Source organism: Capricornis sumatraensis, chromosome 14, assembly GCF_032405125.1.
Source record: "Capricornis sumatraensis isolate serow.1 chromosome 14, serow.2, whole genome shotgun sequence".
In the NCBI taxonomy this organism is placed as follows: Eukaryota; Metazoa; Chordata; class Mammalia; order Artiodactyla; family Bovidae; genus Capricornis; species Capricornis sumatraensis.
In genome coordinates, this window is record NC_091082.1 from 52,968,275 (window position 1) to 52,981,790 (window position 13,516).

The 13,516-nt window shown below is 42.9% G+C and overlaps 1 protein-coding gene across 1 annotated transcript; it reads right to left on the bottom strand.

Moving 5' to 3' along the window:
- Nucleotides 1–720: 720 nt before the first annotated feature.
- VAMP3 (vesicle associated membrane protein 3) lies at nt 721–10,175 on the bottom strand. The gene is made up of 5 exons (XM_068986063.1): nt 10,055–10,175; nt 7,948–8,029; nt 4,031–4,189; nt 3,272–3,323; nt 721–2,477 (listed from the first exon to the last, which is right to left on the bottom strand). Coding segments are annotated over exons 1-5 (315 nt in total). The 5' UTR covers nt 10,057–10,175; the 3' UTR covers nt 721–2,457.
- Between the last annotated feature and the right edge of the window lie 3,341 nt (nt 10,176–13,516).

The following is a 13,516-nucleotide window of genomic DNA, read 5'->3' on the forward strand; positions in this document are numbered from 1 at the left end:
GGGATAAGCAGATTTTCCTTTAAAATCTTAAAAATGATACCAAGGGTTCACATGTATTTCATTCTCTCAAGGTCCTGAACAAAAGGCAGAATTCTCAGTGCTTTTCCAGGGACATGACTGCTTGTCAGACAAGAAAAGCAGTCACCATTTACCTGAGGCAATGGAAAGAAGTCAACCTCTTTTTCATCAGATTCTACTGAAAACTGGCATTTCATTGTAAACATAAGTCTCCTTCCACCCATATTACATTGTTCTATAGGGGTTGTAGAATAAATGTGGAAGTATATTCAAGGGGAAAGAGATATGCTGAATGAAAACAAGAGACACGGTCTGGAGATGTCCATTCCCCACCTGGGTCAACTTCCCCACGTCCCACGTGGGCAGCTGTCTGATCCATCACATGCTGGCCGGCTCTGCACAACTCATTTCCAAAAGACCATCTATTTAAGAAACTCAAAAGCCAAATCCTGAGTGTTTCAGTGACCATAAGGAAGCCAGTTCCCCAACATCTCGGCTGAAGAGCACTTTTTTATACAGGGAGTGGGGTGTGAGGAAATCAGGGTCCTCAGGCAACGAGGAAGGGGAGTCAGGGTCTGTAAGGGAGGGGGGTGAGCAGTAGGGAATGCCGTTTCAGGACTTGGACAACGCGCTACTCCTCTATCAGGGACACAGGCACCAGAGTTATGTTTATAAACACTTTATTCAGCTCATTATAGCAGGTGAGTTCCCAGCTAAACACACAGATACAGGTGGGGTATTCCTGGGTTAACGCAGCAGCCAGTGGGTTACACGGGACCAAGCACCAAAGCTGCAGAGTCAGACCTGGCAGAGACCTGAGACGAGGGTGGGCACTGTCCAGACACTGACTGCTGTCCCCTTCTCCCAGCAGGGCACACCGCAAGGCACGTCTTCAACTTCATACCATTGCACTGACGTCAGGGGAACAGATGTTAAAGAGGTGGAACCCAGGTCCTGATGCACCTTAACTGCTGTTGCTGTGTACGTCACCAAGTAGCATGTGAACGAGACTCTGTGAACATTCTGGTCATGGTGAGCCCCAGGGTGCTAAGACTTCTTTCCCCTCAGTGCCTCCTCGCCTGTTTTCATTCCTACCTGACTTCTTGACCTTAAGCCACACACCCTGGTGTCCAAAGTCTCACGTACACAACGAAAGTCTCAGCTGACAACACCTGTGCCCAAAGCAGCGTCTCATGCAGAAAGTCTGTGATGTCAAAGAAAGTGTCTCGTTAGCTGTCCCCTGGGAAGAGGGTCATCTACCCTGACCAATGCCTAGTAGAAAGTGAAATTTACAAGACAGATTTAGGGAGTGGAATATGGATCACAACTGGAAACAAACTGCAAGAAGCTGTCGTCTATGGGGACTGGACCAGAAAATGACCCGTCTGCAGACGGTCTCACGTAAAGGCTACAAGACTGCTGCTCACGTATTATTAGAAACATACTGGAGCTTACAGCTGATGATCTGCAAACTGCTGAGTAAAACGCTGCCCACAGGTAGGAGATGGTCAGCATCGAGCTCAAATCCTCTCTAAACCTCAGGAAAAATGCTAGATCGGAAGGGCAGTTGCAAGACCTATAGCCTTTCAAGGGCAAGAAAGGCCTGCCAGGATGTCAGAGTTTCACACACGACATTACAAGTTTAATTCTGAAGGGCACCTTGAGTTCCACTGGTCACTTTTCTGAATTTATCTGGCAGGAACAAACTTGACGTCTGACTGGGATTTAACTTTTTGGCAAGACAGAAACTTTGGTCACAGCCATAGTTCTATAAAAATGTTTTAAAGAGATTATTATTTCTGATTAAAACAATATTTTTAGCAAGTGATATATAACAGTAACAAGAAAGTAAACATCTTCATATCTAATGTAAGAGCAAAAACTCTACCAGTATCTTATTTTAAAATACAGCAAGAGTCAGTAGTGTCTATAAACAGTAGAGAGTTCTGCTATAGGGAATCAGAAAAAGAGCAAAATAAGGCACAGCCTGTTATTGTCACAGATTTGTGTTAGGCAGTAGTGTTCTTTCTGGAAGGCACAAATTGGAATCTGATTACCCAGAGGTTTAAAATGAGGGTAATGTCATATGATGAGGACAGTTAACTTGGAACAGATTTCCTTAACTGCAGTCAATGGCAACTAACCAGACAACATTACTGCTAGGTTATAACACTCTGCAACTGAACAAGTCCTCTGCATCAGCCCATTTGTAAATCTGAAAAGGCACTGTGCAAAACGGAGGCTGGGCTGACCACGCTTCTAGTTTGGAGTGCATATTACAAAACAAAGGCACATCTCCTAGGAAACAAACTTTACAGTCACTAACAGAAAAATAATCATTTTAGATAGAACAGTAGGTGAGCTTGATAATATAGCAGGTTCTAAATCAAAAGTCTTGAAGAGGTTTCTTGAACAGCAGGCTGGAGTTTCACTGGTTCTTCAAGAAGATATACTCCACACTAATAAGCAGAGGAGATTTAAAAAAGGAGGGGGGAGCAGGGAGAAGAGCTGTTTAGTCTTTCAGTGCAAACACAGAATAAACATCAAACACTACAGTCTAAGTGTGAATACAAATTCAATTTCTGGCCAATTTGCTACTAGTGGCTTCTCTACATTTTGTGGAAGATTAGAGGAGGAAGCTGAAAAAAGGACCCAAGACATGTTTCTTTAAATAGTTCTTGTGTTCTGGGCTAATGGCAATGGGCTGTTCCGATACTGTCTACAGTAGTAGTAATGGTTATAATAATAGTATAAATGATAGTGTGGGTGTATATGTTTCTTTATATAACTATTATTATATGCCAGGCACCACCCTAAGCACATTTTATATATTAACAGCTTTGTCCTCATAATAAACATATGAGGTAGGTAGTAGTAGTATTGTCCCCATTTTATAAATGAGGAAATTGAGGTTCAAAAATATGAAATTACTTATTGAAGGACACACAGCTGGATGGTAGAGTAGAGTGGGTCAGAAGTAGTCCATGCTCTTCATCACTAGGCTATACTATTTCTCATGAAAGGAAATATCTGATGAAAGTATATTCAGAGATCAAACTTATGGATCAGGATAATGTTTATATTGAAAATCTCAGGTTCAGCACTCAAGTATTTACAACACTTACTAACGAAAAGGAAAACCTTTGGAATACATTAACATCTCCAAGGGAACTTTTATTCTGAGCTCTTGTACATGGAGTCAAATGTGAACAGACAAGACTTTCTGCAATGAGTTTGGAGCAGGAGAACTCACCGACAATGATGATGATGATGATGACCACAATGGTGATTCCTATCGCCCACATCTGTAACCAAACATACGTCCACTTCACATTCAAACCCAGAGATTAACGTGACAACGGAAGAGTATCATTTACTATCATTCTAGCCACAGAAGGAGAAATTAAGATGCCCACCCATCCCAACCTATCTGCTTTTGTATAACACGTTCAAATGATTTATGGTCCCTAGATAGGCATCTGTCTGTGGACAGACGAATTAAGCCTGTGTCAGGCATAAGAAAGTGTCACTCTTCCAGCCCAGGAAGGGATGTGACCATGGCCCACTTCTTTGGCAACCCTGTGAACTCTGCTGTGGGCCCTGCTCCTCTTGTGGTGCTTCCTGCTTTTCTGTGGAGCATGTGCAGCTCCCCAGCACCTCTTTGCTTTTACCCTGGAGCCATTTGCACCTGCATGCAAACTGACCTTCCTATTCCAGCCCTCTCCTGTCAGTCTGTGCGCAGGGCTTGAAGGAGCTGCTGTCTGTGACTGATACTGGACCTGCTTGGTTCTACCAACTTCTGAAGGTCAGCCACAAAGCATGGAGCATTCTCAATTGTGGGGGCAGAAAAAGGATATGTAGTCAAGAGTTTTAGATTCAAAGTCAATGCAAATTTCTGTGTGGGAAGTCAGATTCACCTCTAAGATTCATGAAAGTCCAGTATTTGTAGCCTTTGTCTACCCCCTGAGACAAGATGGTGACTTGATATAAAGACCAGTTAAAAGCAAAGTACCTTGCAATTCTTCCACCAGTATTTTCTCTTCAACTTAGCAGCACTTGTTTCAAATTGGGAAGCTCCTGCCTGTAGTGCATCTGCACGGTCATCCAACTCAGAGAGCTTCTGGTCTCTTTCCAACACTTTATCCACATTGACTCTCATGATGTCCACCACCTGATGAATACAATCACACTCAGGTACAAGTAAAGGAAAGAAAAATGCAGCTCCTCAATAAAGTTTAGAGGCATTTTTTTTTTCCAGGTCAGCTCTTTACTCTTTTGAGTCAAACTTTCATTAAAAAAAAAAGAAAAAAGAGTTGACTGTTTCATGATAAAAACACTCAGCAAACTAGGATAGAAGGGAACTTCTTTAACATGTTACAGGGTATCTGTGGAAAAACCCACAGTTAACATCCATGCTCAATGGTGAAAGACAAGGAGGCCCACCTTTACTACTGCTGTTCAAAATTGTACTGGAAGCTCTGGCCAGGTAGGAAAAAGAAATTAAAAGCCATCCAAATTAGAAAAGCTTCCTGGTGACTCCCCTGGTAGCTCAGCTGGTAAAGAATCTTCGTGCAATGCAGGAGACCTGGGTTCAATCGCTGGGTTGGGAAGATCCTCTGGAGAAGGGAACAGCTACCGACCCCAGTATTCTGGTCTGGAGAATTATACAGTCCATGGGGTCGCAAAGAGTTGTAAACGACTAAGCAACTTTCACTTTCCTTTCAAATTAAAAAAGAAGTAAAATAATCTCTGTTTGCGGATGATTCCATGTACAGAAAATCCCAAAGAATCTACCAAAAAACCCTACTAGAGTTAGTAAACAAACTCATAAAGTTTTAGGGTACAAGATCAACAGCCATAAATTAGTGTGCTTCCATAACTAGCAATGAAAAGGAAATTAAGAAAACAATTCCATACAATAGCACCCCCCAAAATACAATACCCAGGGATAAATTAAACCAAGGAGGCCAAAGACTTGCACGCTGAAAACTACAAAACACTGCCGAAAGGAATTAGACCTAATGAAATGGGAAGGCATCCCACATTCATAGGTTGAAAGACTTAATTAACAGTGTTAAGATGACAAAACTGCCCCTAGTGATGTACACATGTATAGATTCAACTCAATCTATCAAAATTCCAATGGCTTTTTTTTTGCCTAAATGGAAAAACTAGTCCTCAAATTCATATGCAATTCCAAGGGGCCTTGAACACTCGACACAATATTGAAGAAGAAAAACAAAACTGGAGGAATCACACTTCTGAGTTTCAAAACTTGGTGCTTAGATAGCCAGTTGCGAAAGAATGAAGTTGGACCCTTACCTTACCTCACGTGCACAAATTAACTCAAAAAGGATCAATGACCCAAATACAGAGCTCAAAACTATAAAACTCTTAGAAGAAAACATAACTCTTTACATCTCTGGCTTTGGCTGTAGATTTGACCCCAAAAGCAAGAGCAACAAGAGAAAAAAACAGATAATCTGGATTTCATAAAAATTAAGTTTTCTGTGCTTCAAAAGACTATCAGGGATATGAAAAGCCAATCCACAGAATGGCAGAAACTATTTGCAAATCATATATCTGACAAAGATTTAACATCCAGAATATATAAAGAACTCTTTATCAACCAACATTAAAAACAGACTACCCAATTAGAAAACTGGTGATGGTCTTGAACAGACATTTCTACAAAGAATTTATACAAACAGCCAACAACCACATGAGAAGATATTCAGCATCTCTGGTCACTAAGAAATGCAAATTAAAACCACAAAGAGTTACTAATCCATACTCATTAGGATCAGTTCAGGATGGGTGTAACCAAAAGAGTAGAAAATAACAAGTGTTGATGATGTGGAAAAACGGGAACTCTTGGACACAGCTAGTGGAAAGGCAAAATAGTGTAGCCACTGTGGAAAAGCTTGACAGTTCCTCAAAAAGTTAAATATAGCATTACTGTGGTGGTGGTTTAGTCTGTTGACCCTTGCGACCCCATGGACTATAGGTTGCCAGGCTCCTCCATCCATGAATTTCCCAGCCAAGAATACTGGAGTCGGTTGCCATTTCCTTCTCTAGGGGATCTTCCCTACTGAAGGACTGAACCTGCATCTCCTGAATTGCACGTAATCTCCTCCATTGCAGGCAGATTCTTTACCACTGAGCCACCAGGGAAGCCCTTAGATACATAACCAAGAGAAATGAAAACAGATGTCCACATAGAAGCTCACATGAAAATGTTTTTAGTAACACGATTCATAACAGCCAGAAGGGGAAAACAACTCAAAAATCTACCAACAGATGAAGGGATAAACAAACTGAGGTATCCATCTGCAATGGAATACTATTCAGCTACAAAAAGGAATGATGTACTGACGGACGCTACAACTAGGATGAATGTCGAACAAATGATGCTAAGTTAAAGAAGCCTGACACAAAGGCCGCGCACTGTATTATCCCTTTTATATGATATATCCAGCATAGGCAAAACCACAGAAAAAGAAAGTCAATTAGAGGCTACCACTCTGGAGGAAGAGGGAATGCGAAGTGATTACTAAATGCCTACAAGGTGTTCTTCAAGGGTGATGAAAAAACAGGAACTAGGCAAAAGGAATGGCTGCAGGGCATTGTGAATACACCAAATACCACTGAATTATACACGTTAAGGTGGTTATTATGCAAATTTCCACTTCAGTTTAAAAAAAAAAAACAACTCTCTTTGGTAAAAAAAAAGTACCAAAGGGAGGGAGGGGATATGTGTATACCTATGGCTAATTCATGCTGAGGTTTGACAGAAAATAGCAAAATTCCATAAAGCAATTATCCTTCAATAAAAAATAAATTTTTTAAAATGTAAAAAAAAAAAAGGACCCAATTTGAGTTTTTAAGTAAATAGAAGTTTCATGGAAGATGGAATTAGAATGGGTTTCTTAGCATGAAAATGTAAACAATTCAGAATTTAGTTCATAAACAAAACCATCGGACCAAAATATTGCCATAAGATTTAACAATGGGATCTAACATTAGTTTGACTCTGCTTTTTAAGATAGCTAAATGCAGAAAGACCAAGACAGCCTTGCTCAGCTATGATGGCTTTTGAAAGTGAAAGTGAAGTCGCTCAGTCGTGTCCAACTCTTTGTGACCCCGTGGACCATAGCCCACCAGGCTCCTCCGCCCATGGGATTCTCCAGGCAAGTATACTGGAGTGAGTTGCCATTTCCTTCTCCAGGGGATCTTCCCAACCCAGGGATCAAACCCAGGTCTCCCGCATTGCAGGCAGATGCTTTAACCTCTGAGCCACCAGGGAAATACGAGCCTGAATTTCTCAAATAGTCTTCCATTGTAGGTCTGCATGTATAGGGCAGAAGAAAAGATGCTTTGAGGGCCTCCCAACCTAACATTTCTACAAACACAGATCTGCTAAGTTAGAGCAGTTTGCCAGCACCCACCTCCTGCACAGTACTGGATGGCAACTGACAGAGATTTGCTGGGCTGGGTAACTGGTAAAAAGCATCCTGATGAAAAATCTGTTCAGAAGGATTCATCCTGGCTTCTGCAATCTACAGACCTCATCCTTAAGATTTTATTATTTTATAAAGCAGTTCTTTTTTCTTCTCTAATGTTTAACTTATTGTGGCAAAATATACATCACCAAGTGATTCGTGGGAGGAATGTCCTCAGGGAGAAGAGCCTGTACTTTAGGTGTGTGATTCGGTTAAAGGAAAACAGGCCTGAAACCAGGAGGATGTGACTTCTCAGAAGCTTAGAAAAGGGCTCCCAAAACAGTAGGGGACAAATTTTTGTTACAGTTAGGATAGTCCAAATTTACTTTATGTTCACACTTCTATGACACTTTTCCTAAACAGAACTATTCCCAGAGTGTTCTCATGTTGGCTTATAATTCAGGTTTTTAACATTTCGGAGCAATACCTCATCCACTTGATTTTGTGTCTGCTGAAGTCTTCTACTACTGCCAGCGGCAGCGCTTGAACCTGCCGGTGCATTTGTAGTCCTGAAACGCGTAAAGACACAGGCAAGAGTAAGTTAGGATTCCAAACACATTTCTGTTAAGTATGGGGATATTTTCCAGGACCCTCAGTGTTAGAAAATTTAATAAGTAAAGCAGAAAATGAACATCCTTTCTGCAGCAATGAACAAAGGTTCTAAAGACATCTCTTCTAATTCCTCTAAAATTTCAAAGATTCACCCACATGTTAAAAGTGACTGAGGTCTAAAGTGAAGGTTTAGTAGGCTCTCCTTTGTATCACTGAAGCCTCTGATCCTCACATGAAAGTCAGAGTGTTAGTCATTCAGTGACCCCATGGACTGTAGCCCACCAGGCTTCTGAGTCCATGGGATTCTCCAGACAAGAATACTGGAGTGAGCTGCCATTTCTTCCTCCAAAGGATCTTCCTGACCCAGGGATCAAACCCAGGTCTCCTGCATGGCAGGCAGATTCTTTATCATCTGAGCCACCCGGGAAGCCTGATCCTAAGATAGGTAGATGCTATGTTCCCATTTTTTTTTTATTACTTGTTTTAAGGTATACAGCTACTTAAATGCACTCAGTACTCTTCTGATCTTTTCACTGTGGCAAGAACTGTCTTCAGAGTGGTGAACAATTACAGAACACCCTTTTTCCAGTACAGAGAAATAGACTCACTTAGAGAAACAGAGTCAGGAACACTAGGGCGTGGGGGCGGTGTGAGTGGCAAAGATAAGATGAAGCAAGGCTCCCTCTCTTGAAACGTCCTTCTTTTAAAATCCTCATTGAATCCTTTACTTTCCCCCTAGACAGATCTTTTTTGAGCACTCTGGCTTGGAAGTCCTAATTGCTTCCATGACTTGGTTGGCAATACTTTTGATTTTTCAGAGATACCTATATACAGTCTTGCCTACAGCCTTGCCTTCTCCTACAGATCCTTCCTCTGTCTGAGGTCTCTCCCCTGTGTCTTTCCTACAACACCCACTGATTCATTGATTCAACAGACAGTTATTTTATACCTACCATGTGTCAAAGATTAGGAATGCAGCAGACCCCAGCCATGCCCTCAGAGTTTACTGTCTGACAGATGACAGCAAAGGGTCATGTGCTCTGCATCGGCTGCAAGCATTTTCTCATTTAGTCCTCAAAACTCTTTGAGGGGGACACTACTACTATTAACCTCATTTTACAGAAAACTCAAGTAACGTTTAGAAAGTCGACCCCACCAGCTGCACTGGAGCCTGTGTTTAGACTAGCTTCTGTATAATTCTACCGATCTAGATTTTAACTGCTGCGATCAGCTGGCACAGCAGCCTGAAGCAGGAACCCTCCAGAGGAGGGGTGACCCTAGTTTCGGGAGGAGCCGTGGGAAAGCACCCATTCCTTTCTCCTCTGTAGGTGAGCGACGAGCAGGTTGAGGCGGGGGACAGCGGGTCCTTGTGATTCCTGACCCTTAGCGTTCTCTGAACTGTTACCACGGGAAATTCCCGTTTTCAAGGGCCACTACAAGAGTGCTTCTGCTTAAAAGGAGAAGGCCCACAGCTCTGCGCCTGAGTCCACTCAAACCACAGGTGCTTCAAGCCAGGGCGGAGGTCCTTCTTCCCCTTGCAACTTCCGGAATGCAGCCCAACACCAGGCGGGGAGCAGGCGCTCCAGGACGAGGGCTGCGGTCACAGCACCCCTCAGTGAACTTGGGGGGCAAGGAGGGGAAAAAGGGGACGGGGAGAGGGTGTCAGAGATGAAGCAGGGCTGGCGGTGGAATTCTCCCTACCTCTGGGAAACGCCGGCCGCCCCGCCCTCACCCCTTCCGCGTCCGCCCGACGGCCGCGGGGCCCTCTAGGGCGGCCGGCGGCGCTGCAGTGCCGACCTGGCCCTTATGCAGCCTGCACCTCCGGGGGCCGCCGCCCACCCCTAGGCCTTCGGAGCCCCCGCGCACAGCCGCGCTGGGAGCGCCCGCGTCCGATGGGCGGCGGCCGGGAATCGAGCCGGGCCGAGGTCTCAGCCGAGGGCCCAAGGGCCCGAGAGCCCTCCGCGCCGCGTCCTGTCACTCACATTTTGGCGGCGGAGGCAGTCTCAGGATCGGCCGACTGGCGCTGCGGGACCGGAGGCCGGGGACCGGAGGCCGGGGACCGGGGACCTGGGACCTGGGACCTGGGCGGGGCGCCGGCGGCGCAGGGGCGATGGCGTCACCGGGAGGGGCTGACGGGGGTGGGCGGGGCGCGCGAGGCCGCGAGGGTCGCGCCGGAAGAGGGCGGGGTGTGTCGGGGGCGGGTGGGGTGTGTCGGGGGCGGCCCCCTTCAACCGAGCGCTGCGGCAGGTTGCTGGGCGACTGTTGGCTGTCGCTGCACGAGCCAGTGCAGAGCTGGGGCACGTGAGAAGGCACGGAGATAAATGAGGGTGTGGGCGTTTTACGTTATTCTGGGCCCGTGAGTTATTCTTCTGACTGTGACAGCATCGGAGACAGCCCTTGGGCTTCTGCTTAAAGTTCCACATTAACGCAGTGGTCCGGGAGACACCACATTTTTGCAAGAAACTTGTTAAAATGGGAGGGGAGGTTCCTCCGTAGTATTTGTTACAGGCATTGATTGGATTAGGCTTCCTTTTGGTGTGTTCATTCGTGACACAAATATCTGTCATTGCACAGATCTTATTATTAATATAACCTCTTCATGGAAATCTCGATATCAGGGACTGTACTTTCTACCTTTCTGTATGTATTTCGGGACACCAAGCACAGAATAGGTCCTCAACTTCTGAATTTCCTGTTGAGGCTGAGGCACAAATCTGAGTAGTGATTTACTGTGCAAGGAATTTCAGTTGTACTAAAAGCATTCCTACCAGCAAAGGCAACTCCAGCGTTAAACAAACAGAACACCAGTAGGTCAACTGGCAGAATAGATAAGAAATGAAAAAAACATCACACTGTCTTTTCCAATTCTAACTGGGATTTGAAAAAGGAAATATTAGTGTATATTAGAATAAGAAAGAGAGTGTCACAGAGGTGAAATTCAGATTAAGTAGCTAACAAGAGAACTTTCCAGGCATGGGAGAAACAAATCATATGAACAAAGAAACAGTGGACCTGGACACGGTTTGAACAACCAGGGGGTGCAGGTTGGGGCATAGATGAAAATAAGACTGAGCAGAGAGTGAAAATAAACAAGAAAGGAAAATATCATTTCAATGCAGTGGGCTCTAGAAATCACTGAGTCTTCATGAAACTGGAAGATCTATCATGCAAAACTTGCCTGAGAGCAGCTCCAGAATGGTTTAGATGGAAGAGGGACCACCAGGGAGTTGAGTTTCTGCAGTGAAAAGGAAGGAGACTGATGCCAGGGTTCTGGAAAAGGCTGGGCTTAGTAGTAAACTGAAAGGTGCATTTTTAAAAAGTCAGAGGGTTTTAACTGAAAAGGTGAATTTCGATCCGTGTTTTTATCTTTCCCGTAAGTGCACTTAGGCTGAGAGGTTCGTAAGAAGGTATCAGTAACTCAAGGACAATGAATATTGATAGATGTAATATACACATAATCTAAAGCTCTTTTGAGATCCTCCTTGAATCCAATAGTGGACAAGCAAATGTTCTAGGAACAGTGGCTCTATTAAGAAATGTTCTCTTTGCTGGACAGATCTGAAACTATGTAGCATTCCATGTCAAAACACTGCATCAAGATATAAGGAAATATTTGAAATGATTTTGTAAGGTTTAAAACCTGCTGACCACCTTGGATTTCAGTATCAGGTGAAGTTAAAGCAACACACACATAGTATGGGGAAATTTTCTTCATTTTTAATTTACAGCAGAAAGAATATAAAGCATTCAGAAAACATTTTCCATATTTTAAGGGCAATTCAAAACATTTTGCATGGTTTCCAGCAGCTGAGTTCTTCAACAGATCCATTGATTCAATGATGCTTTACATGCACAATTACAAAAATAAAACTTACAAAAAAGAAGACATCTAGACTAGTTTTACATGCAAGTCTCAGGGACCCCCCATTGGGCGCCAACTACTGTGTGGAACTGCCATAAGCGACCGTGCAGCCAGAGAGGGGTTCGAGTTATTGTCTCGATTTCGTTCACACAGTACAGCTGATTTCAAATGGGTAACAAGTGTAGCAATTAAATCATCAGGAGACAGAATAAGATTAGCTATTAATTTTATAATGAGATCCTACTCCTGGCACTTGGGAATTCAGATTATCCAAGAAAGCTGCGCTTATCTATCATCTTATATTCAAAATTAAGATTCACAACCAAGAAAAAGCGGTCAGAAATGTTTCATTTCAGTGGAAGTGCATTTGTACCTCACCTGGGATTCACAGTTGTACTGGTGGATGACACTGGTAGGTTTTGAACCTACTTCTATCCTCTCCATAAGAACGCTCCTAACTATGTCAGTCTTTTCTCTTCCAGATTATCTAGCTTACTCAGCTAATAATGTAGCATGTGAGACATTAAAAAAAAAAGTGAGGATTAAAGCAAATCCACTGAGGTCATTACTCCTGTCAAAAGATCGGCTATTTGTACCACAATGGAATAAACATACCTAAATTCAGTATTACTAAAGGATATTCTGAAAGAACTGGCTTTCACATTCTCTTCCCATTTATGAATGCAATTGTGTGTTTGTAAATTACTCAGTGTCTTCCTGTAGGTCAAATTGTGGGAAAATAATGGGTATTTGGGGGAACTGCAACAGTTGCAACAAAACCCACACATTTAAAAACAAATTGAGTCAGGTCAGTTTACAAATGTACAGGTGGCTGCTAGTTGTGGGGCTGTCACCGTTGTCAAAGCTGATCACAAGCAGTAAGACATATACTGTACAGTAATTCGAGGTTGGCAGTGAAAGGAAGTAATTAAAAAACAAGTACAATTATAGAAAAGGCACCAAGAGCACTGACCCCAGTTGTTAACACAATCTTTTTGTATCTACCTTCCTTCTAAGACACCAGTTTAAAAGCTGATTTGTGAATATTTTTAGGCTTCACAACAAGCCTTGAGTTTTCACTTACAGTTGGCAGCCAGAACCAAGGGAAAAAAAAAAAAAAAAACACCAAAACTATTCTCTCAGCTTTACACCAACTGATCCTGAAACTTAACCTGGGAATTTTAAACTGGCATCAGCAAGTGCAAACTTGATTCTCTCAATTTAACATTAGTAGTTGAATTGTTAAAAAGCATCAGATTTCTTTGGCTCCTCATTATGTGGAAATAGTAATATACCATGACATTCCTACGAGACCAGTTTGCATCCTTTTAATTTGTAGTTATTTTGTGTGCAATTTTTATTACATTTTCTGATTTCCAGCAGGAGATATGAAAACGTGAGATATTTTTCTATTTTTCATCCTATTTCTTTTGTCATGTTTTGACCATTCTAAGTGTTCTTTGTTGGAGTGAGTGGATGGTGTTAAGCTATATACTGATTCATCTTAATGATTATCTGTTTAGCAAAAGTAACTTAATTTTCTTAAGCAATATCAGCATTCACATTACTTGGCACCATTGGC